This window comes from Musa acuminata, chromosome BXJ1-10, assembly GCF_036884655.1.
Source record: "Musa acuminata AAA Group cultivar baxijiao chromosome BXJ1-10, Cavendish_Baxijiao_AAA, whole genome shotgun sequence".
Lineage (NCBI taxonomy): Eukaryota > Viridiplantae > Streptophyta > Magnoliopsida > Zingiberales > Musaceae > Musa > Musa acuminata.
The window spans coordinates 22,287,248-22,310,325 of NC_088336.1; the positions used below are offsets into that span (position 1 = coordinate 22,287,248).

Consider the following 23,078-nt stretch of genomic DNA (forward strand, 5'->3'; position numbering starts at 1 on the left):
TTGACGTTTTGGCCTCGAAAGCTGGGGTCAGGAGGGGGCCGCCGTTTAAGATTCTTTTACCTCGGTTGCCATGCGCAGTCATGTGAAACCCTTATCTGCTCTGCCACTGACTCGCAGCATGCGTAATGTATGGAGACCAACCAGCAAAGGATGGTTTTATTGATTGTTAACCAGACTGATGAACGGCTTCCTTTCTCTTTCGAAAAGTTGTGTGTTGGGAAGCAGGAACGAGAGCCTCCGGTTTTTGTGGATTCAGCGATTGGATGAATGAGATGGGAAATGTTTTGGCAAGGAAAAGAAAGGTTCTAATGGCTCGTACTGAGTTACAATCTACGAAACCGACAAGGACATGGAATGAGGCCTTTCAATTATGACATCTTGTTGGGGTACGCATGGCGATGGTTAGTCATAGACAGCCTTTTCCGTTAGCTTTCCACTGTAACTTCACTCCGCTCTCTTCACATATTTTATTAGCACCCTCATAATTCCGCACTAATTGCGCAGGCTTCGTAGCAAATGCGACGGTTGAGTGCGTTCCAGAGGAACGCACTCGGCCTGTCAAGGGTTTATAGCTACGTACTACGCAACATGGGAAAAGATATTACGTAGCTACGTAAGCATATCCTCGAAGCATACTTAAAAGCGTTTTAGGATTTAACAGAAACACTTCTGTTTTGCAAGAGGAACAAAGCTGTTGATGTTGGCTGACAGAGAGAAAAGATGGAGTAGTAGAAACGACCAAAGCTTGCATCTGCATTCAGCGAGTACGGATGTACTAATCATGATTGTGATTGGTGAAGAGTCTGCGGCATTGCATCGGAAAGGAAGGAAGAGGAGCACGCTGCATTAGAAAGCGCCCAAAGCAGGGTCATAATTGTGATTGGTCAATGCAAAGCCAGCACGAGAAGAAGACATGCGAATCAATGCCACATGTCAATCAATGCGAAAACTTTTAGTTGTTATGTATCGGGCAAATAGTGTTCGCACTTTGGGGAACAAAGGTCCGGCGACGGTCAAATCACGGTGTTGACTCATAGCGGTCATTTTTCTGTGCTGCCTTTTCATTAAAACATTTGTCAATTCGATTAAAATAATAGTTTGATCATATAAGACTCGAATAAATGTAATATATCCTTTTGCTGAAATGAAGATTTTGATTACTCGATGCATATTAATAAATGTATGTTTCGGTTTTTTTACATATTAATATATATAATATAATTCCACGATGGCTGCTCGAGGAATGTTGGTTAGTTATGTTATATATAAACTGACACAGAATGATGGGCCACGTAATGACCATGGATGGATCGGCCCGCCCAAGTCGATCGTGGTTTGGTAAGCCGAAGTTTGACCTACTTTGTCTGCGTTGAAGTCAACAGGGCCTGCCTCTTTGGTGGGGTCGCATCCGCCCATCCAATGCGACGTCTCACCTGCGCTGCATGCATCACATCACAGCAAGGGGAGTCGCCTACTCCTCTTAAACCTCCCATTGCACCACGCAGATCTTACCGTCTCTTTCGGCGTCGCAACGCTCCAACGTCCCAAAGTTCCAACTTTATTATGGGCCTCACAGGCACTATCATTTCCGACTTCTCCATCGCAAACTGACGAAGAACATGAAAACAGTTATCCCCAGTCCTCCGATATTTCTCGCGGAAGAACATGAAACACGAAAATGAAGGGAAATATCGAAGTAATGAGTTCATAGGCTACGAAGTTGATTTCAATTGGAAGATATTTTCATAGCGCAAGCAGGGGAAGAAACAAGAGAAAAAATCAAATCGAGGAAATGAGATATTTTCCTCAAGAAAAAGAAAAGAAGGAATGAAATCAGAGGAACGTGTTGTTGTAAGATATTTTCCAGTGCAAACAAAATAACACATCTATATCTATCTAGCCATGGTTGTCGAGTGGTATAGATCGAACTAAGTGATCCATGTGGTTGCCGCTGCGTGATCCTAAAGGAAGTTCTTATCTTGCCAAGGCTACGTTCTGACACCCTACTGCAGTTGCATGGTCATGGCTGCTCCGGCTGCTCCGTCCACTTTGTATCCAACTCCTCGGTGCAATTCCAGTGGAAATATCGTTCCATTTCCGGCGAATCCATTCAAGAGGTCAGCCACGCTGCTCGACCGCCCATTCCGACAAGCTCTGAGACTCGCGGCCACCGTGCCGCAGGCGGTCAGCGGCACCGACCAGCAGACGAACGTCCTCAGCGCAAACGAGGAAGGAGACACAATCCGGAGGCTACAGAATGGGTCTGACGTGCGCGGGGTTGCTCTAGAGGGAGAGAAGGGCCGCAGCGTCGACCTTACGCCCCAGGCGGTGGAGGCGATCGCCGAGAGCTTCGGAGAGTGGGTCATGGAGAGCCTGGGGAGGGAAAGTGAGCAGGAGATGGCGAAGGTGCGGGTGTCCTTCGGGCGAGACCCACGTCTATCCGGGCCGGCGCTGAGCACGGCGGTGTTGGCCGGGCTATCGAGAGCCGGCTGCCTCGTCTTCGACATGGGTCTCGCCACCACCCCAGCATGCTTCATGAGCACCGTCCTGCCGCAGTTCGCCTACGACGCGTCGATCATGGTAAGATCTGCACTTGCCGAAGGAGCAGCATGCATATGACGATGCTAAAAACCGATGAACCCAGATGACGGCGTCGCACCTACCGTACACCCGCAACGGGCTCAAGTTCTTCACCAGGAGAGGGGGGTTAAACGCTAGCGAAGTGGAGGACATATGCGACCGAGCTGCCCGGAAACATACGACGAGAAGGATGGGGCTTGGGTACACTGGCAGCGTGCCATCGCTGACGAGGAACAACGTGGACTTCATGAGTGCGTACGCCGAGCACCTTCGCACCATTATCAAAGAGAGAATAAACCATCCCCACCATTACGACACTCCCCTCGAAGGATTCAAGGTACGCGCACAGCACATTTCATGGCACGTAATGTGGATACTAAGATTACGGTATCAGCAAACGAACGACCTGAGTCCATGTCGTATAAACTGTTCCTGCAGGTGGTAGTGAACGCCGGAAATGGTTCCGGGGGTTTCTTCACCTGGAACGTGTTGGACAAGCTGGGAGCCGATACCTTCGGCAGCCTCCACTTGGAGCCCGACGGGATGTTCCCCAACCACATCCCCAACCCGGAGGACCGCACCGCCATGTCGCTCACCAGAGCGGCCGTCCTCGAGCAACAGGCCGACCTCGGCATCGTCTTCGACACCGACGTCGACCGGAGCGGCGTCGTCGACAGCACCGGCGCCGCCATCAACGGCGATCGGCTGATCGCGCTGATGGCTGCCATCGTGCTGAGGGAGCATCCGGGGACGACGGTCGTGACCGACGCGAGGACCAGCGTGGCCCTCACGGAGTTCATCGCCGCCCGTGGCGGACACCACTGCCTGTACCGCGTGGGGTATCGGAACGTGATCGACAAGGGTATTCAGCTCAACCGGGACGGCGTAGAGACGCATCTGATGATGGAGACCACAGGGCACGGCGCACTCAAAGAGAACCATTTTCTTGATGATGGTAAAACCGCCCCGCATCACTCTTCTTCGTCTTTTGCTTATTACGTATTCGGCAGTACACTGAGACGAGGAATAGCGATCTCTAAACGTGGTCATAGGGAGAATTAAGAATCCTTCTTCACCTGCTTCATGATCTCTGCCTATAGGTGCATACATGGTCGTAAAGATCATCATCGAGATGGTACGCATGAAACTGATGGGCTCCAGAGAGGGGATCGGAAGTCTCATTAAGGAACTCAAGGATCCACTGGAGTCGGTGGAACTGAGGATGAACATCCTGACCCAGCCGAAGCACGCCAAACAGAAGGGCGCTGAGGTTGTGGAGACACTAAAACAAAACATCGAGGTGAAACTCTTATCCCCCTCCTCTGCTTGTTTGGCATGGTTAGTGTTGACCAGTTGCAGTGAAGTTGGACTTTGTGTTGGTATCCTTCACTCAAGCCTGTTCTAACCAAAAAATTATCTCTCTCGATCCTGACGCAACATCTTGCATCTTTGACTTGTTGAGATCTTGGTAGAAAACGTAATCTGGTCTCTCGTTCGATGTGCATCGATTGCTCTGTTCAAAGCGTGCAACTCAATGGGCTAATTGTGGAACGCAGGAAGGGCGACTCCGAGGATGGCATCTCGACGCTTGCGGCGACTGCTGGGTGAGTGATGGTTGCCTTGTTGACTCAAATGACACACCAGTTGACATCGATGCTCATATGTACAGGTATAGGAAGAGCTTGCTTGTCCTGCATTTTATTTATTCTGATATACTATGCACATACATACCTCTCCAAGAAGACATCCTTCTGTGTTCGCCTGATATCGTCTTAAGAAGACATGCCTCATATATCGTGAGCAAGCATAGAGCTGATTTGTGTGGGAAAATAATTGAACAATCATCGTTGACTATTTTGAATGAACAATGTTGACCGACAGAGCCAGAGTCTCGGATGAAGTCCACGGGCAACATGGTTGGATCCAAATCCGCCAGAGTGTTCATAACCCAAACATTGCAATTAATATGCAATCCTCTATGGTGGGTGGCTGCCAAGCAATCACAACCACCCTTAGAGATGAGTATGTTAAATGATTTTGTAATATCGTATTCTTCTTTATTTTATGAAATACTTGATATCATCAGATGCATTTACAGGTTTTTACTAGCAAGTGGTTTGGAAGAGTTTGTCGACATAAGCCAAGTCGACGCATACGCCAGAAGTGGATCTTTGGGCTGATTTGATGTAGAGATGCTGATGAAAAAGCTCCATGTACAACATAATTGTATTAGATTGACGTTCATACTCTTCAAAATTCTTGTAATGATAGTAAGAAATTTAAGATTATTTTAAGTAGTAGTAATAATTATCTGTGGTTGAATCCCACGAATATTAAATATTTATGCAGCCTTTGCAATGCAAAGTTGTTGAACAGCTGTGCTCACTGAAGTGAACTAAGCACCGTTGACTTTTATTAAAGTCGTACTGACTCGACAAACTAATGTTTGACCAATTATTGCTCCAAACCATCAGTGACTCACAGCAACGGACTTGTTTCGTTCGGCTTCACCCATCCATCCACTATATCTTCATGACATGACAGGGCAGCGCGAACCAGACGCTGCAGGCGCTCCTTTCACAAAGCTCGCAAGGAAGTCTCCACGCTCGAAGAAGAACTCCACCTTCTCGACCTTCATTTCATCATCCACCTATCGAACATTCACATCACAATTGACATCAGAGAGAGAGAGAGAGAGAGAGAGAGAGAGAGGATTACGTGATAGATGCCGATCCCAAAGAACTCGACCAATTCTCCGGTGGGAGGGTGCCCCTGGAATGGGCCGTCCATATAGCTCCAGTGCCGGAACTTGAATGCGATCGTCGGCGGGCCACTGTACGCCTGGAGTATCTCCAAGGCGAAACCACGGGGAAACGTCGTGGTGAAGGCCTCGTGCGACGAGTCCATCGTCTCCGCCTCTGGGTCGTAGATCCGTAGTTCTTTAGGCAGGTTGGTCTGCAAGAAGGCGTTGTAGCCTCCTCCCATCTCCCGTAATTCCTGCAAGCTAATTCCTCTTCTTCCTGTTTCCCAAGTAATATATATGGCATTCATAAGATAATACCTCATCAGAACTATATGTAGGCCTCGTGTGGATCAAATTTGATCCACTTCAGCCGCAGCATGGGGTTGGTAAAGTGAATCACCATTCACGCTGAATCGAAACTTCTCTCGGTTGACAGACTTGAAGTCCTCTGGCCTTATCTTGTGCTGCAACTCCATTTCGAGTGACTTCACTATGCGCTGAACCTTCTCTTCCAGCGATCCCACGGGCCACTCCTGTCATAACTAGAGGTGAGACACGAAGGGCGGAGCAGGAGGAGGAGGTGATAGCTTTACCTGAGTTCGGCCCTCCTCAAAAAGCTTGTTGACGAGATCATAGTCCGGAGGAGCTCCGAACCTCCACTGGGTGTTCCTTTCGCCCTCTCCATGCATGAAAGAGCGGTACTTGTCTCCTCCAGCTGAGATGGCCATGTCACCTACTCCGTGCGTGGGAGATGGCCTGACCATCAACTGACATTTATAGTGACGATTCAAGGCTAGATCGGTGGACAAGACATGTTCGGTGGTTGGATTGATTACCCAAGCCAAAATAGATCCAAAATTCCAATCGTCATAGTAAGAACATTTGAGCTTTGCACTTCCATCTAAATCAATGATGAAGTTTATAAATTGGTAGTGGTGGGTGGGTTTGAACATTCAAACTTTTCCATGATCCTTTAACCATGGAATCCTAAGATTAATAAACCCAATAGCATGACATACAAGTTGTTGACTTGTTCTATGAGATTATCCGTAAGAGTATTCAAATGGAAGATTCATAACATGATCACCCAACCATTCGTCGCTCTATTCTACGATCCATAAATATTCAATTGGTATGATGGAACATGATGAATTCATCCGTTGTCTTTAGCCATTCAGAATATTTAGTCGAATCAGACAAACAACTCTTTGGGCTACTATAAACTATGAGCGGCCATCACTTTCATCTGAAATCATACCAGCCGACTCGATAACAAATTAAAAGATTTTAGGGGTCCAAATTATAGACTTAGACAGTTTAATTGAAACCTAACAGAAATTTTTTGTGATAGATAAATTATCAATGATGTCGAAATCAATCCGACTCGATTCAGATCCGTGTAAAAGAGGTCTTTTTGACGAAAAAGAAGATTCGAACACTAGCTAAGATGGACTTAGATCGGATATATTTCCTGACGTGTTCTCTTCAATGCATAAATCAATAGTCGACAATGATAAAGTAAATTTAATAAACAATAATTGATATTAATTATCATTATAATAATAATATTTTATAATGAGTAAATAAAGAGAAATATTTCATTAAATGCTCCTCCCTTATTATTTTTGGACCGGATAGAATGTTTCCTAATTGTTATACGATCTATATTTGGATTAGTATTTGTCCTAAATTTGATCGGATTATGTATAATTATATATGTATCGAATCGAGATGGATAGATAATAAATTTTAATTTAATTTCTATGTTGGTATTTCAAAAGTAGATCTCGCTTTGCTACGTAAAAAGATGGTAACATATATCCACCTCAACTCTTTCACAATAGCATTATTACCACCTTGTATACACTATGATATATATTTTCATGGTATCGAGCTTATTACGATAAGAAAATCAAGTTATTATTATCTTTAAAAATATATTAAATATCATTTTCTTACTATAGATATAGCTTGTATCATAAGTCATGATTTAGATTATCGACCATCACAATAAGTTAAGATTCACGATTTATTTTTGGGAGTCCTCAACTTATATCTTGATTTCCTTAGTATACTCCTCGTAATCATCTCGTATAACAAATCCATATTGATATTGAGGATAAAAAAAAGGAAAAAGATAGAAGAGACCAATGGATCCATCCGACAAAGGAATTAGTCGAAATTTTTTTTCCTTTCTTCTATAAGAAATTTCTATCCCTTCTCTTTCGAGCAAGAACAATACATACATCAAATGTAAAAACTTGAATTTTCTTAGTCGCGATCAATGCCTATACATCAACATAACTTCTTTAATATTATAACTATGTAGGTAAGACCATTATCAATTTATCTCAAGTTGCCTTAAAAAAAGATAATACAATCGGATATAAAATAAACACGAATGCCAAAAAGTTCATAACCCCTCCCAATGTCGTGTCGTGTGAGACAAGCGCTTAACCCGCGATTCCATCTTGAGCTTTGGGAAAATACCTCGTCAATCTCAAGGCTGTGGCTGATTAATTAATATATATTCGCACTATGGACAAGTGTTTGTTTTTGGTCAATCGAGCGTAACATTATCGTAGTCAATATATCTTTTTTAATCGCTTAATTCTCAATATTATAATTGTGAAGTAATTGATAGTTGACTGAAGGCTGTACGACCAAAGCATTCACCAATCGTGGCACCCATCTTTCTCCAACTTGCCAACTCCTCTAAGGCCTTTTAATATATATATATATATATATATATATATATATATATATATATATATATATATATATATATATATATCATTCAACTTGGTTATAATTAATATATATTAGGTAAGACATAAAACTTAGATTTATAGATTATGGGTTAAGCCCGATTATTTATAACCCGACTTTTTGAATCACTAATCACATAAAAATATTATCATGACTCACATCTCGTTTGATGAATTAACTAATCTATCAATTTCGTTTGTCTACGTGTAAAGCATCATAACAAGTCTTTCACTCTATTCACGAATAGTCTTTTACTACTTGAGCTCATTCGTTATACTCAAATACTATGTTGATTTTAATATCAAATGTCACGACCCGAGCCTAATAGGTTAATTAACCTATCAATTTCGTTTAACCCAAACTAAATAAGATATTTAAATTTAAGTTAATAGTAGTACAATTCCTCGAATCCTTATAAGTAAATTTTAATCTTATATCCCTCTTATTTGACACATAATGAAACTAATATCGTGTTTCTAATCAGAGTTTAAAGAACCATCACATTAGTTCATTTGATGCGAACCTCGGATGATAATTCAAAGAACTTATACCAAATATGCATATCGAAGAGGCAACAAAGGCCGGACTTAGTCCACCCCCTGCGGTTACTAGAGAACAATAAAGGAAAAGGCCTTGTGACATCGTACACAAATTAGCATGTAGAGAATGATTCGATCTTTGTTTCATGTTAATTCACGTTATCCCAAACATGCCTCCGATTAAGTTAAACTTGTCAGAGTTTTCCAATCATCATGATGCATTCTTTGACAATCGTGCCATGTTTCGGAATTCAACTTCACTTCGTGGTCTGATACACACGATTCTTTGACAATCGTGTTCATCTAGAGATATGCGGAACTCGTATACTATCGAAGCCAAACTCACTATTCCTCGGTATAACGTTGCATGCAATTTCTGCTATGTGTACATACGTATACACATTTTATGTACGGAGGAAGCGTGTATATGCTATTCGTAATTTTCGTATGATGGTAATGGTGATGGCCGACGGGATGAGTCGAGAAGTTAATGAAACGAGAACCAAACGCCATGTTCAGATCTCGTCCACCTACGTAACACTCACTGTAAGCAGAGCAAAGTTGAGGACGCTAATGCAGACTGCGGATTCATTTGCACCAGAGACGGAATCACATTCTTCAGAACTACTTGACTAAAAATAAAATGGTTCTCTTCTCGAGTCATTGAGCGTACGTGCATGCATGTGATGACAGAACACACACACGCTCCTAAAGCTGTTTGACTATTGGTGTCTAGCTTGCACTCGAAACCCTTCAAAGCCACTCTCCCGCCTTTACTTTCCATCTTCTCTATACCTTTTGCACTGCAACTCAACCAGCCATGGAGATCCGATCATCGCTTATAAATCCCTGCGTCGTTGTTCGAAGCCCCAGTTTCCTTCTCAACCCTAACTTTCCACTCTGCAGCGCCCAGCCACTGGTCAACATTCCTTACCATCCTGCCATGGGGCAAGCTGCCGTCCTCCTCATGGCAATAGCCATAGCTTTAGCTCTCAGTCCGACAGCCACGGGAGACATCGGGGGAGGTCGGAGAAGCCGATTTCTGGCCGTGACGGCACCCAAGAACAAGAAGTGCAGCATCGATCCTATGGTCTGCTACGGCGCCGGGAGCCCCGGGCGGCGCTGCTGCGGTGACCAGTGCGTCGACACTGACAGCGATCCCTTCAACTGCGGCAAGTGCGGCAAGATGTGCAAGTTCACGCGGGCTTGCTGCGGTGGGAAGTGCGTGAGGTTGGCGTTCGATAAGAAGAACTGTGGGAGCTGCTTCAACCGGTGCAAGAAGACCTGCATGTATGGCTTGTGTGACTACGCCTAGACGAAGGATTCCAGGCGAATCAAAGCCTTCCTGCATTTGCTTGAATACCAATAAATGCGTCAATGCAATTGGCCTTTTTTGTTGAGGTCCATATCATTAAACTGAAGGGTCATTAATATACATGTATTATTACCACATACTGATGCTATATATATATATAATATTACTTGTTTTTTTAATGGAAATATGCTGCAAATATGCCATGGCTTGAATAAAATTTTACATTGCAATGCATGCATCATCATGAGATGTTCAATTAATCGACCACAATTCCTATGGAAATAAACCCTCTTTTTTGCTACAATCAATATTCTATTACATGTTGAAGCCGATCGAAACGAAGTGACTGCAAAAACAACTAAATAAACCGAGAACTATATATGGGTAAAGTCGACGAGGTGGCGTAAAGAAGGGATGAAGAGATCAAGTGCTCTGTCATGAATCAATATCATATCATGAGGATTCGGATCTTCTGCATTAACTGTTGGTAAGGTAGAGTTCATCATCGGCAATCACTCATGTGGCTTCTTCTCATTCACAGAAGAACAACGTGACTCGTATGCTTCCCAATCAGTCATGGACTTGTACGTTCTTGCAACCAAATGAACTAAACTCATGGCTACGTTGCTTTCCATCCGATGCTTCTTACGGTTGACCTCCATCCGTTCCCATATGGAAAACGAAACAACACTGGACGCTCGATCGGTGGGTGGACGCACGCCACCAGAGTCTTCAGCTTGACGAAGAAAATTGTGGTGCGATGGATGGCAGTGGGAATCGATGGCACCGAGTGCATCCATAGCGTCACAAAAGCAATGCCCATGTGGTGCAACACGAGCATTGCTTCTCCTGCAGGTTCGCTTTCTTTCCCTCTCTCACATGCCCGGTGACGGCAAAGATGGCAGACATCGAAAGCCACGGCGAAAGAAACAGATGTGTTGCTTGTTATGTTAGCAAGCAGCCGAGTCCTACATCTGTTCTGCGAGTAGTTGCAGCATTTATTCGATGCCGTCTTTGCAATTGAATGTGGCATGTAATGTAAGTCGGGAATAGACTTCGCCGTGGACTTTAGGCAATGTTGACTCGCACAATACCTCAAATAATGAACGATATATGGAAACTTATTATAATAAATTATATTTATATAATTAAATCAATTAATAGAGCCTTGACTAATAATTAACTTATGATTTATCAGGAATCTAACAATAATGAGCGTGAGTCAAATTGATCGGAGTAACATAAATCAAAATGATTATCAATTCAATTCAAAAGATTAATTTTTTATTGGGCTGTGGGTCATATACAATAAATGTAATCCGATTCTTACGATCTGCATCGATCATATCAAGAGATATGCTAAAATAAAATTGCTGCCAATTCGGGTTTATGTCATACATCTAAACTCAAAATCCCTTTGCATTCGGGGGGTTTTACGTATTATTCTCTTTCAGCTAAGATTTCCTTTGATAATAGCTAAAATTTCTTCCTTGTATAAATAGAAGCACATACTAATAATAATATATCAAATATAATAATAATAATAATAATAATATATCAAACACATGATATAATTATTATTATATCAAACATAATAATAATAATAATAATAATAATAATATCTTCTTCATTTTATTTGTCCCCAGCCCTATGATTTCACCTTTGAGGCTCAAAGCCCATCACGAGGCAAAGAGAAGTTGTTTTGAGTTTTACCTCTCTATTATGAACGAGTGTTTGCTTATTTTCTATCTTTCGGGCTGTGGACTGCGGTGGATATATGATTTACACTTCAACAATTTTTTTAAATTGTATGTGTGTATATGTGTTTTTTTTTTTACCTCAAAGAAAAAGAAAAAAGACTTCTAGAAATTCGAATGTTCTTTCGTAAAGGAATATTTTTCTAAAAAATATTCCTTTGCAATTGAATTATTATTTTTAATTATACGATAATTACTTTGAATTTCTTATATGGTGTGTAACACATCTCAAATGTTCTACTCCTGATGGGTTTTCTCTTTCGGTTTTCTTTTACTAATTTCATTTCGTTCGATGTCGGTGATCGCTTGATCATCTTGATCATCTAATGTGATACTAAGCCTAAGAAATCTTTTCTGTACTAAGATTATGTTTGAAAATATATTTGAAATGGACATTGAGAGTCAAATGCATATTTCAAATATGAATTAGTGTTTGATATATTTTTTTCAAGTTGCATCGAGACTGAATATTATACTGAATATTTCAACATTTACCTGATACTAATATAACTTTTCAAGTTTCAAAAGTATACTATGATTTTATCTAAAATTACAAGATTATCAAAAATGATTTCATAGGAAATCAATATGATCTTTATTTTATATGAAAAGAAAATTTATTTATTTGTTTTTAAAAATTATTTATATTTTATTTATATTATTATATTTTTTTATTTATCATATATTTGGGTCATTTATGAATTTTTTTACAATATTACATATATTCATTTATTTATTTTATAATTTTACTTAATAATTTAAAAAATATATATATATATATATATATATATATGTTTTTAATATATAATTTTATAAAACAACACTTTTATCAATGTATACAACATACAGTTTTCATCTATCATTTAACCAAACAAACTTATTTCTCTAATTGCACATTAAAAAATTAATTATGTTTTGAAATGAAGCCTAAGACCACATAGTCCATTGGATGCCCAAATTAGATTCATGAATTGTGGATTTCAACTGTGTCCATCTATATTTACCTTTTATAGTTGATCCTCCTCTAATTATTTGTGATTAGGGAGATATTCCACATCAAATTTTACTAATATAGCACAATGTTTTCTTCTATCGATGGAACGTATTTATTGGTTGAGCTTATTATTTTGTGTCGAAACGAGATGAACATCTCTTATTAGACACAACAGATTGACTACATGATCATCTCTTAATCACTATAATATTTCCTTAGAGATTCTCACCCCCTTATCTTACATTGACAAGATGAATCTTGTCGATATGCATAACCATGGTCCAAAACTTCAGGTCCAAAGAGACTTGAGCTCGACCGAGGTTTGCTGCACCGACGAAGAATTGCCACAGAGATGCAAACATGGCAGAGGGAAAGATAGGGACTAACAGCAAAGAAGTCCACACTCTCTCGATGCGATGCATACTAATTCTCCGCTGGGATCCAATTTAAACTGGTGAACATGAAAGAGTTGACTCCTCCATGACTTCACCGACGATGACTGTGTGCCAGAAACGAAGAAAAAAGGGAGAGAGATTAGACATTGCTTGGCTTCCAAGAGTTTTATCTGTCCTCCACACTTTCTATGTCAAAGTGTCGGCACTACTTTTCCATCTATTCTTCTGATTCATGGATCGGTGTTCTTGTAGTAGCCTTTCGGGCAAAGAACTCGACATGTGACAGCCTAATTAAATCGAGATGGTCGATGATTTGATTAATGATTGAGACATATAAACATCCATCTGATATAAAATTTTAAGAATTATTTTATTTATATCACTAAGTATTTATTCTCATTAAATTAATTATAAACGTTTATTAATTTATATTAATCGCGATCAATTACTATTTTACATGAAACTTTCACTTCTCAGTTTGTGACTTACTTAGCATCAAAGAGATAATGTTACTCATCTTTATGTAGGTTGACATTCGAGACTTTTTTAGCTCCACCTAAATTTTTTGTGCATATTAATTTAAACTAAGTGAGATTGATCCAAACATCACTCCACATCTCTATATTTATTTTGACGTTATAAGAATGACTTGTATCAAAATAACATCATCTCGTCTACTCATCACTCGATGAACACTGTAAGCGAAGATGTTCTACCCCGACTTATAGCTACTTAACTCATGGTGGGCAACAACCTATATTCCTATTCCTAACTCTGGATTTAGAATATCTAGCATTGGTGATTCCTACGAAAGCTTTTCTAGCCTCACTCTTGAGTAAGTTCAAACGTTGATCGAGATGATGTAGTCTATCATCTCCTGATCCCTCATTTGGGTTAGTCTATGACAGCCTCGGCTTCTGAGCAATCGACAGCCCCTCCAACGCCTGTTGAGATGCCTCGATAAGCCGTCACCCATGACATCCAAGAACACCGGCAGCCAACGAATCACCTAGTGGAGATGGACGGAGTCCCCGCGGCCAACGCCCTGACGACTTCCATGGCTGATGAAGAGTATATAGCACAGTGCAACACTCGAAAGGATCTAAAAATGGTTGTTTGACTAATTCGTTCTGCATTAAGCATATCGATGACTATATGATTTAGTCATGGCTTCTTCAGAAACGATGGGATGATTAGCTAAACTGCGGCGTACAGCCCTCGTTCCTTTCTTTTCTCCGGTAGCTCCATTTATAGGAGATCATCATCGTCTCACCAGCCCGCCAGCCATTCCCTTGTGCATACCCACCCACCTCGGCCATGTGTTCCCCAAAAGGCATTTCCGACGACCGATTCGATCACCTCCTTAAGAGGCTTTCAGAGCCTCTACTGATTGTGACATGGATATCACGAGCATAGATAGTCATCTTTACACAACGTATGTTCACGGTATTACCATTCACGACGATCGTAATGATATCATGATACAAGCAGAAGAGGGAATCGAGAGCCAAACGTGCAGTTGTACACTGCATACCAACTTTGTCAGTAATCATTCTTATTCAGTGATCGGTGGCTTTTTGGCTCTGCAACTTCTCATCTCTTTCTGTACGATGCTCCCTCCTTGACCATGCTTAGTCGTAGGATATATAATTTTGCATCATGCATTTGATAGATGTCATCAAAAGTGTTTTGACTAAACCAAAATCACTGGTTTGACTAATAAACCAATATCCATCTCAATATTAAGTCCATCAAAACATCAGATGGACGACGAAGGGAAACCTCCAATACGGCGGGTGCTTGACATTGCCTTAATATTCGTGGTTCTATGATGAAGATGAGGGACATGAGTCGGGCACCCTATGCTTCGACAACACGTTACTTTTGGGCAGGCATAAGAGAGGAAAGAGGGGCGGGGGGGCGATGCCGTGGCGGGGCCTCTCGACCGTCAGATCCATTTCGGTGGCGGTGGATCCCTGTCGTTGAAAAGTAGGACAGCAAGGTGTTCCAAAGCCAAAGCTGGGATTGAATCGGGCACGCAGCTGGTTCTCCAGAATCCGACCCGTTATACGTTTGCTTCTCTGCTCGTATATATATCTACCTTCTTGTAATTGGCCCGACACCAATTCCTTCCAATTTTTTCGGTTTATACCTTTCTTCTTCTTCGTCTGTCTCCTTCCAATTGTCATCCCGATTGATACGATCTCTCTCGAAGCAGACTGTAACCCGTCCTCCTCTAGCGCATCTGATCTCATCTATCATGGCGGCCAACAAGTTCGCGACCGTCTTGCACCGGAACAGCCACAGGATGGCGGTGATACTGGTGTACGCCATCCTGGAATGGGCCCTCATCCTCTTCCTCCTGCTCAACGGTCTCTTCGGCTACCTCATCGCCCGGTTCGCTGCCTTCTTCGGCCTCAAGGCACCCTGTATCTTCTGCTCCCGAGTGGATCACCTCTTCGAGAAAGATGAGGGTCGGCGGAGACACGCCTACCGCGACCTCCTCTGCGACGAGCATGCCGCCGAGGTCACCAAGCTGGGCTACTGCGCCTACCATCGGAGGTTGGCGGAGGCCGGGGAGATGTGTGAGGACTGCTGCTTCTCGACCCGGCCCGTCGAGGCGGCTGTCCTGTCCTGGATGAAGCGGAGCGAGGAGGGGGAGAAGGATCTGAGGTGCTCCTGCTGCGACGTCGTCCTCGAGAGCGGGTTCTACTCGCCCTACCTCCTTTTCAAGCCTTCTTGGGGCGCCGTGGAGTATGACCACAAGGGGAACTTGGTGGATGAGGTTGCCGTCGTCGATCGCGAGCTTCTTAGAGAAGATGCCGTCTTTTGCCAAGAAAAGGTGGAAAGGGGTGGGTTGGTATCTCCAGATCAAGTTGATGGATTCCATGATGATCCTGATGATGATAAGGAGGAGGAGGAGGAGGAGGAGGATCATATTGAAGTAAAGATCAACGGAGAGGAGGCAACAGACGCTATCATTTCGAAGAGCGAGTTGGAAGAACTAGAAACCCTCATCGACTTCTCTGTTGCCTGTCCATTGGTGGAAGATGCTTCCTTGGAAGTTCTCACTCGGTATCTGGAGAACGTATACGATGAGGACAGGTTGATACCGGTGGAGCTGATCGACTCTGCGACTATGACAAAAAGTCATGCTGCGTGTGTATTTGGCAAACAAGATCAGATAGAGTTTCGGCATCTCCAAGGAGAAGAAGTTGGCAGGGACGAGAGCAAAGCGGTGGCTTTCACTGAAGAGAGGCCTAATTTCATCGAAAAGAATTCTTCTGGGAATGAAAAAGTGGAGGACGATGGTAGATCTTTTGATAAGGGGAGCATTACAGGGGTGGAAAAGGGATTGGTTTCTGCTACAGAGATGGCTGATATTGTTGAAGCGAATCCTTCAGGAAATGTTGAAGTGGAAAACAAAGCGATGGTTGTTGATGTTGGCTGCATTATGGAGGAGGAGAAGCTGTCGTCTTTGGTTGTGGGGAGTGCTGATGTTGTCAAAGAAAATTCCTCTGAGGATGTTGCAGTAGAACTACAAGCTGATGCTCTTGAATATACAGTATTTGTTACAGAGGAGGAAAATATGTTGGCTTCTGCCGAAGAGACTTCTTCTGAGATGAATGAAGCCCCACAATGCTCTATGGCTGATACTGTTGAAGATAATTCTTCTGAGATGGATGGAAGCCAACAAAATGCCATGATTCTTGATATAGGAATTACTCCAGCCGAGGGAGATGTATCATCTTTGTCTAATACGGAGAGGTGCGAGATCCTGGAGCAGAATTCTGTAGTCCTTCCTTCTTCAGAGAACATTGGTGAATGCTCATCTGATCACCAATTTGTTGCTCCTCTAGCAACACCAATCATAACATCCCCAGATGGTGGTGGTGTTCAAGTGGAATCATTGATGGGAGAGGAAGACCTTCCTGGAACTCAAGGTAAGATAATCTTTTAATTAAAAGGGAAATTTTAGTCAATTTTGTTGAGTTGGCATAATCAATATTATTTCATGTGCTCATTGATATAGCTATGTGCCTCTTAAGGATCATACATTTTATTGATGGTTACAGCTTATGAAGAAGACAATAAATTGATCGATGTGGAGACCAATTGTGAGATATCTATAGGGAGTGAGATATGTGATCAGGAACACATTGATCACGCACATCGTCATGAACCAATATTAATGTCAGAAAGCACACATGAGGAACCCTCGGAGAGCTATAATGACATTATTGATATAAACCGAGGTACCTGCTTCACATCATCCCTTATAACCATCCTCTGGACAATTTTTTCTTTCTTTTTGGTCGGTTACATATGATGCATTTGCTTTGTTCTTATGTCCTGATTAATGCTTTTCTTTGACAAAGAAATGCCAGCCGCCAAAAGCGAACCAATAGTGACTACTGCACAATGCCCGGACCATATAGCTGGATTTCAAGAGCATAATGAGATTGAAGAGGAGAGGCAACCTGAGACGCCAACTTCTTCTGATGGCATTAACAATTTACATAAGAGGTTCTTGTTTGGAAGGAGAGAATCAGGAACAGAGTCTCTAGATGGTAGTGTTGCTGGTGAGTTTGAAGGCTGCGAGACATTGACTGTAGATCAGCTTAAAGCTGCCCTTAAAGCAGAACGGAAGACCCTGAGTGCATTATATGCTGAGCTTGAGGAAGAGAGAAGTGCTGCTGCCATTGCTGCCAACCAAACAATGGCAATGATAACCAGGCTTCAAGAAGAGAAAGCTGCTATGCAGATGGAAGCATTGCAATATCAGCGGATGATGGAGGAACAGTCAGAGTATGACCAGGAAGCCTTGCAGCTCTTGAATGAGTTGATGACGAAAAGGGAGAAGGAGAAACAGGATTTAGAGAAGGAACTTGAAGTTTACAGAAAGAAGGTTCTACGTCACGAAGCCAAGGAGAGGAGACAAATGGCGCAGAACAAGGTCGATGGTAAGGGTGGAGCATCTTCCGCTTCATCAAGTGCTGAAGACAGTGACGACCTCTTGTTTGAGTTCCAACAAGGTGATGAGTTTACCTGCAGCCCTGATGAAAGTAATCAAAATACTCCTACTGATGCTGTGTTAAGTTCAGGGGCAGAGCAAGGCACTGAAAAGCATCTAATTACACTTAACGAATCATTGGCTGATTTTGAGGAAGAGAGACTCTCCATCCTCGAGCAACTAAGGGCATTGGAAAAGAAACTTCTTATATCGGACGATGAAGACCCCCAAAATTTAGATGCCGTGGGGAACATTTCAGATGCAAATGGTCATGTTTCAAATGGAAATTGTGAACCTCTGATTGATGATTTACATGATGATGTGAATGGTTCCTCAGAAGAACTAGAAGCTAACAGGAAGCTTCATAGTGAACAAAGAAACATTGTTAAAGGAAAGAGGCTTCTTCCTCTCTTTGATGCTATTGATAATGAAAATGAATATGATGTATGCATCAAGGAAGAGGCAATAGATGCTTCCCCTGAAACAATTTTAAATGTTGCGGAAGAGCAGAAGCAGCTTGCAATTATAGAGGAGGTTGATAACATCTATGAGCGACTGCAAGCTCTTGAGGCAGACCGAGAGTTTCTCAAGCATTGTATCAGTTCCTTGAAGAAAGGTGACAAGGGAATACACCTTCTGCAAGAGATACTGGAACATCTTCATGATCTGAGAAGTGTGGAACTTCGAGCGAGGAACTCATGTGATTATTTTCCTTCATTCGCAGCATAGTATGCAGAAGAAATGAAGGTAAGTTGGTTCAACCGATCGTTTTGATTCTCGTATTCATGTATAGGCAACTACCGCATATCATCAAACTCCACTCATGATGTGCTACTCATTACAGTTATTAACTGCTCATGTCTTTTTTCTGCTTAGACTTCCGCATAGCATACCGGTCACAGTTTTAATCTTCTTTATCCTTAACAAAAGAAAAAAAAGAGTCTACAAAGAAGCATAAACCGAGAATCAACACACGCATACACACACACCCGAATGAAAGGAAAAGAACAAAGGAGATGTTTCACCTAGAAAGCATCTCCCTGTCTGATCCTAATATGTCGGGTTTCTTCTTTAGATAACGTTCAAACTGAATGGGATTTTGTTGACAGATGGAGGAGTGGATGGGTTGTCTGGAAATGCGGTTGCAACAATAACCATCGAACATGAGTAATGGATGAATGCGTTCTTCTTGCATGCAAATCGGTCACGCCAGTGGTGAAACTGAGCTCCTGGTTCTGTATCTTGTCGGTTGCTTTACAGCGTGCGGAAGCAGGCCATGGATGGAATCTGCTTTCCCAGGCCCGGCTTTTCATGAGGCTTTCTTTTCTTCTATTTCTTTCCTTTTCTATTTCTCCTTGTTCTGGGCTCATCACTTTTGCTGTGGGGGAGGCAAGGTGGCTGAGGCAGGGGAGGGTGGTGGGTGGTGTGGCAGCCACTCACCGTGATTGTGCCAGAAATCATGGCTTTCAATGCTGTACAAAGTCTTACGAAGAGAGTAGAGTGGATGGAGTTGCTCTTGTTCTTTTCACTTTTTTTTTCTTGTCCCCTAGAGAGAGAAAGTGGCAGTTGTATGATGATCTTTGAGCATGGGTTTGAATATAGTTAACAAAGTTCTTTCTATATGCTCGGTCATTACAGCATGATGTCTTCCATCCCTCGAGGACAGTTGTGGTCCAATGGATGCCCTGCACATCCATCCATTTTCAAACACAAAAGCTGGCATCAAGGAGCTCCACAACGTTGGCTAGTTGTTCCAATGAGAAGAAGACCAGCAGGATCTTTATACCTAAATCTCAAGCTGGGACACATCAGGGAGTAGGTAATGTAGTTGGGCTGTAGAATCATTGCCTTCGAAGGTGTGCACCAACAAAACCCCGACTCTGGACTTTGATCCCTTTTGCTTTAAGCATCAACAAAACCCCGACTCTTTGTAGTACACTTTAAGGTCACTTGACAACATTGTTCTGGTGTGGAGTTGATGTGTGTGTCAAGGCTGCGTCTCATCAACCTGTCGTAATAGTCTGCCTAAAGTGAGGGTTATGTTTTGCCCTTGTTCGTAGTAGTACGACGAGGAGCAGGTGTTTTCTTTGAGCTTGATGATGACCATGAGGCCAACATGTACTCGGTCTTCTTTCTCTGCAACATTTGTTTTCAGATCAGTAATATCTTATTGAAACACTGGCCAGAACGCCTGCAGAAAGTGGCCATCACGCTCCCGAGTGAGAGACCCATTTAATTTATTGACGAGAAATAAAAATTGAGTTTCTTCTACTTGCAGAAAACTTTTGGCAGATTACATTCCCAGCACACGTTATCCCTTCAGTATAAGCATACATGTTTCATTGGCAGCATCACGTCGAGTCAATCTCATCCGTCGACTTCCAAGGTGAACTTTGGGTTAAAGCATCGTGGGTCGGATTTCGGCCATGGGCTTTGAATCGGTAGATCATGGGAAATCCACGAACACCAAGGCCCAACTCAGCGTCAAGTCATGGTTAGATCATTCTCTGCCATTTCGGGAACTCCTCCGCATGCACCTGCCATTTCGGCGCCGCCACTGTCGAGAAAAATCATTCATGTAGCAAATTTCTCGCTTTGGGAAGAGATGTTTGAATGCACCCGTTCGTTGGGTAAACAGTGGCCTCATCACATGTGGACTCTGCTTCAGAGTAAGGCAGGATTTGTGGAACTTTTGTCTTGCAGATGTTTTGTTATGACAAATTGTTCGATATGTTTTCTTTTCCTTCATCGTAGACCTCGGCAAGCATGGTTTCGGGTCGGTTTCTCTTTCCTCGGAGAACACTATGTTTCAAGAGGCTTATCTGGAGGTAGAAGATGATGAAGTCTAGAGAAAACGCAATCCCAAGTGCACAAGAAGATGACGAAGTCGATGAACACCAAACTCCACATGGAACACAAAAGAATACCTTTTGCAGTCTCCAGAAGGAGGAGGAAAAGATTAGATCGATAATATTATAAGAAGCAATTAATTCCAGTAGCACACAGCAATCACAGTCCACAGGAAGCCACTTCACTGTCGCTATGTTATGCCTCATCATTGAACCAAAGCTCATCAACCACAAACAACCAACCGACTTTATTTAATGACCACTCAAACACGACATATCGTTCTCCATCTTTCACGCACGCTACTATCACTATAATTATTGTCCATCTCATCTGCCAGGGAGCTACACGGCGGTGACGGCAATCTTCATGCCGGCCTGGCAGTGGCCGGGGAAGCTGCAGATGAAGTAGTTCGTTCCTCGGGCCAGCGTGATGCGGTCGTTCCCGGAAGTGAAGACCCTCGAGCCTGTCGGAGCCGAGCAACCCCTGTAGCCGGCCGCGCTCACCGCGACCACGTTGTGAACCGAAGGATTGTACCTGAAAACTGCACCAGTTCACGAACGCGACAAACAACAGCGCATCAATCAATCAATCAATCAGTCCTGTGAAGGCAAGTGGCTAAGATGCATGCACAAGAGGCAGTGATCGCTCACCGAGCACGTCGCCGGGCCTGAAGCTCTTCCCACTGGGCCAGCCGACAACGTTGAAGGTCCAGCCGCCGCTGTCGCCGACGACGTACGTGGCGGCATCCGCGATCTCGCTGTGGATGAGGAGGCAAAGCAGGGCCAACCCCAGAGCCACGGCACTGCCCCTTCCCTGAGCCATCGATCACTCCCAACTCAAGAGCTACGACTACGAGCAGTGGTGAGTCCAAGGCTTGTTGTGGAGCTCCGCAAGCAAAGGATGGCCTTTTATAGCCATCCGACCAAGGAAGGGGATGAGTGGGGTGGGGAAGGAATGGGACCCTTTGAGGTCGAAAAGTCCACGCAGCTCATTACTTTTAGCCTGCGGTGGAAACAGAGGGTAAACTGAAAGCGGCCAACCACCCCAATACGAGGCCAAAACGTTGGACCAGGGAGTCGCTGCTACGATAACTTGGCCTGTCGACTAGTCGAAGAAAAGGTCGTGTGAGCAGGCGAACGAAGACACTGAAACGACGGAAGCCGAGTGATGCCACGGTCGTCGTCGTCGCCGCATTCCGAGCACTGACTGCGCCATGGAGGGTGTCGCTACATCAAACTTCCACTGCGGCTCAGTGTCCTATGGCTTATAACAATAGAATCATTAGAATCCTTCAAAAAACATTCGTGTGGCAGGTCAATATAAAACACAATTTCTGCACAAAACACTAAAAATAATTGCTTTTAATGCGGTGAGGTTTGACATGAACTAAGGCCGAAAAGACACTAAATGTATGTATAACGTGAATCATTCCTAAAGTCTGGCGTACACGATTAAAACATACGGATCTAACATTGCTGCGAGCACAATTGTGTCCATATGGATTTTACCAGTCCACAAAAACAGGTGGAATTTTTACCCTAATCCATACTCCAAAATTCATCCTTGCCTTTGTGTTCTAAGTTTTGCCATGTAAGAGTTGACTAATTGCTGAATCATCGAACGACGAAATCCGATTAGCTTTAGAGCTTTTACATGCACGATTTACGGCACAAACTGTGGACATTATTACCAGTTTCCAATCCTAATCTTCTTAGGTGTAGAAACCCTGCAGGGGCTAAGGAACTCCGACGACGAGATATGTATGGTTCACATCTTTCTTCTTGTTGGTTCGGAAACAGAGAAGACGAGGAACAGAACAATTTGGTAGCGCCTAACGCACGAGAAACTCATACGGCGCGAGTGTTGGCGGTATTCGACTCCTTCCAAAGTGCATCAGCTTCTCTTGCACTGGTAATTTTCTGGTAGGTAGGTCGAGAGCCACCCACCCGTCTCGTCTTCTTCACCAGTGCGATCTGCCATTAGTTGGAATCGGAACTGTGCTATCCAGAAAATTAAATGAGAGGAAATTTCACTCGATTGTTGCTTCCTGTACTGTTGTTGGGTTTTGATAGTGACCAACCAGAGTTTGTTTACTGGTGTTTAGTTACCAATTCATAGGTAC

At 43.0% G+C, this 23,078-nt stretch overlaps 5 protein-coding genes across 7 annotated transcripts; 3 read left to right on the top strand and 2 right to left on the bottom strand.

Moving 5' to 3' along the window:
• Window positions 1-1,851: 1,851 nt before the first annotated feature.
• Window positions 1,852-4,953, top strand: LOC135595520 (uncharacterized). 2 transcript variants are annotated; one of them, XM_065086532.1, is made up of 7 exons: window positions 1,852-2,580; window positions 2,645-2,917; window positions 3,019-3,535; window positions 3,681-3,880; window positions 4,137-4,249; window positions 4,462-4,602; window positions 4,679-4,953. In XM_065086532.1, the coding sequence occupies exons 1-7, from the start codon at window positions 2,017-2,019 to the stop codon at window positions 4,758-4,760; spliced, it is 1,890 nt and encodes a 629-aa protein (XP_064942604.1). In that variant the 5' UTR covers window positions 1,852-2,016; the 3' UTR covers window positions 4,761-4,953. The 2 variants fall into 2 exon arrangements, with proteins under 2 accessions (XP_064942604.1, XP_064942605.1); XM_065086533.1 differs by lacking the exons at window positions 4,462-4,602; window positions 4,679-4,953 and adding an exon at window positions 4,250-4,379 and having other exon boundaries at window positions 4,137-4,184.
• Window positions 4,954-4,966: 13 nt separating this feature from the next.
• On the bottom strand, window positions 4,967-6,142 carry LOC135595521 (pathogen-related protein-like). 2 transcript variants are annotated; one of them, XM_065086535.1, is made up of 4 exons: window positions 5,917-6,142; window positions 5,724-5,856; window positions 5,299-5,600; window positions 4,967-5,212 (listed from the first exon to the last, which is right to left on the bottom strand). In XM_065086535.1, the coding sequence occupies exons 1-4, from the start codon at window positions 6,085-6,087 to the stop codon at window positions 5,111-5,113; spliced, it is 708 nt and encodes a 235-aa protein (XP_064942607.1). In that variant the 5' UTR covers window positions 6,088-6,142; the 3' UTR covers window positions 4,967-5,110. The 2 variants fall into 2 exon arrangements, with proteins under 2 accessions (XP_064942607.1, XP_064942606.1); XM_065086534.1 differs by having other exon boundaries at window positions 4,967-5,230; window positions 5,917-6,130.
• A 3,309-nt stretch (window positions 6,143-9,451) lies between these two features.
• Window positions 9,452-9,946, top strand: LOC135594765 (stigma-specific STIG1-like protein 3). Its single transcript, XM_065085274.1, has one exon. The coding sequence runs from the start codon at window positions 9,452-9,454 to the stop codon at window positions 9,944-9,946; it is 495 nt and encodes a 164-aa protein (XP_064941346.1).
• A 5,272-nt stretch (window positions 9,947-15,218) lies between these two features.
• Window positions 15,219-19,726, top strand: LOC135595522 (myosin-binding protein 2-like). Its single transcript, XM_065086536.1, has 4 exons — window positions 15,219-17,036; window positions 17,169-17,348; window positions 17,472-18,853; window positions 19,216-19,726. The coding sequence occupies exons 1-3, from the start codon at window positions 15,353-15,355 to the stop codon at window positions 18,833-18,835; spliced, it is 3,228 nt and encodes a 1,075-aa protein (XP_064942608.1). The 5' UTR covers window positions 15,219-15,352; the 3' UTR covers window positions 18,836-18,853; window positions 19,216-19,726.
• A 1,326-nt stretch (window positions 19,727-21,052) lies between these two features.
• Window positions 21,053-21,844, bottom strand: LOC104000725 (chemocyanin). Its single transcript, XM_009422837.3, has 2 exons — window positions 21,607-21,844; window positions 21,053-21,497 (listed from the first exon to the last, which is right to left on the bottom strand). The coding sequence occupies exons 1-2, from the start codon at window positions 21,776-21,778 to the stop codon at window positions 21,298-21,300; spliced, it is 372 nt and encodes a 123-aa protein (XP_009421112.2). The 5' UTR covers window positions 21,779-21,844; the 3' UTR covers window positions 21,053-21,297.
• Window positions 21,845-23,078: the final 1,234 nt, after the last annotated feature.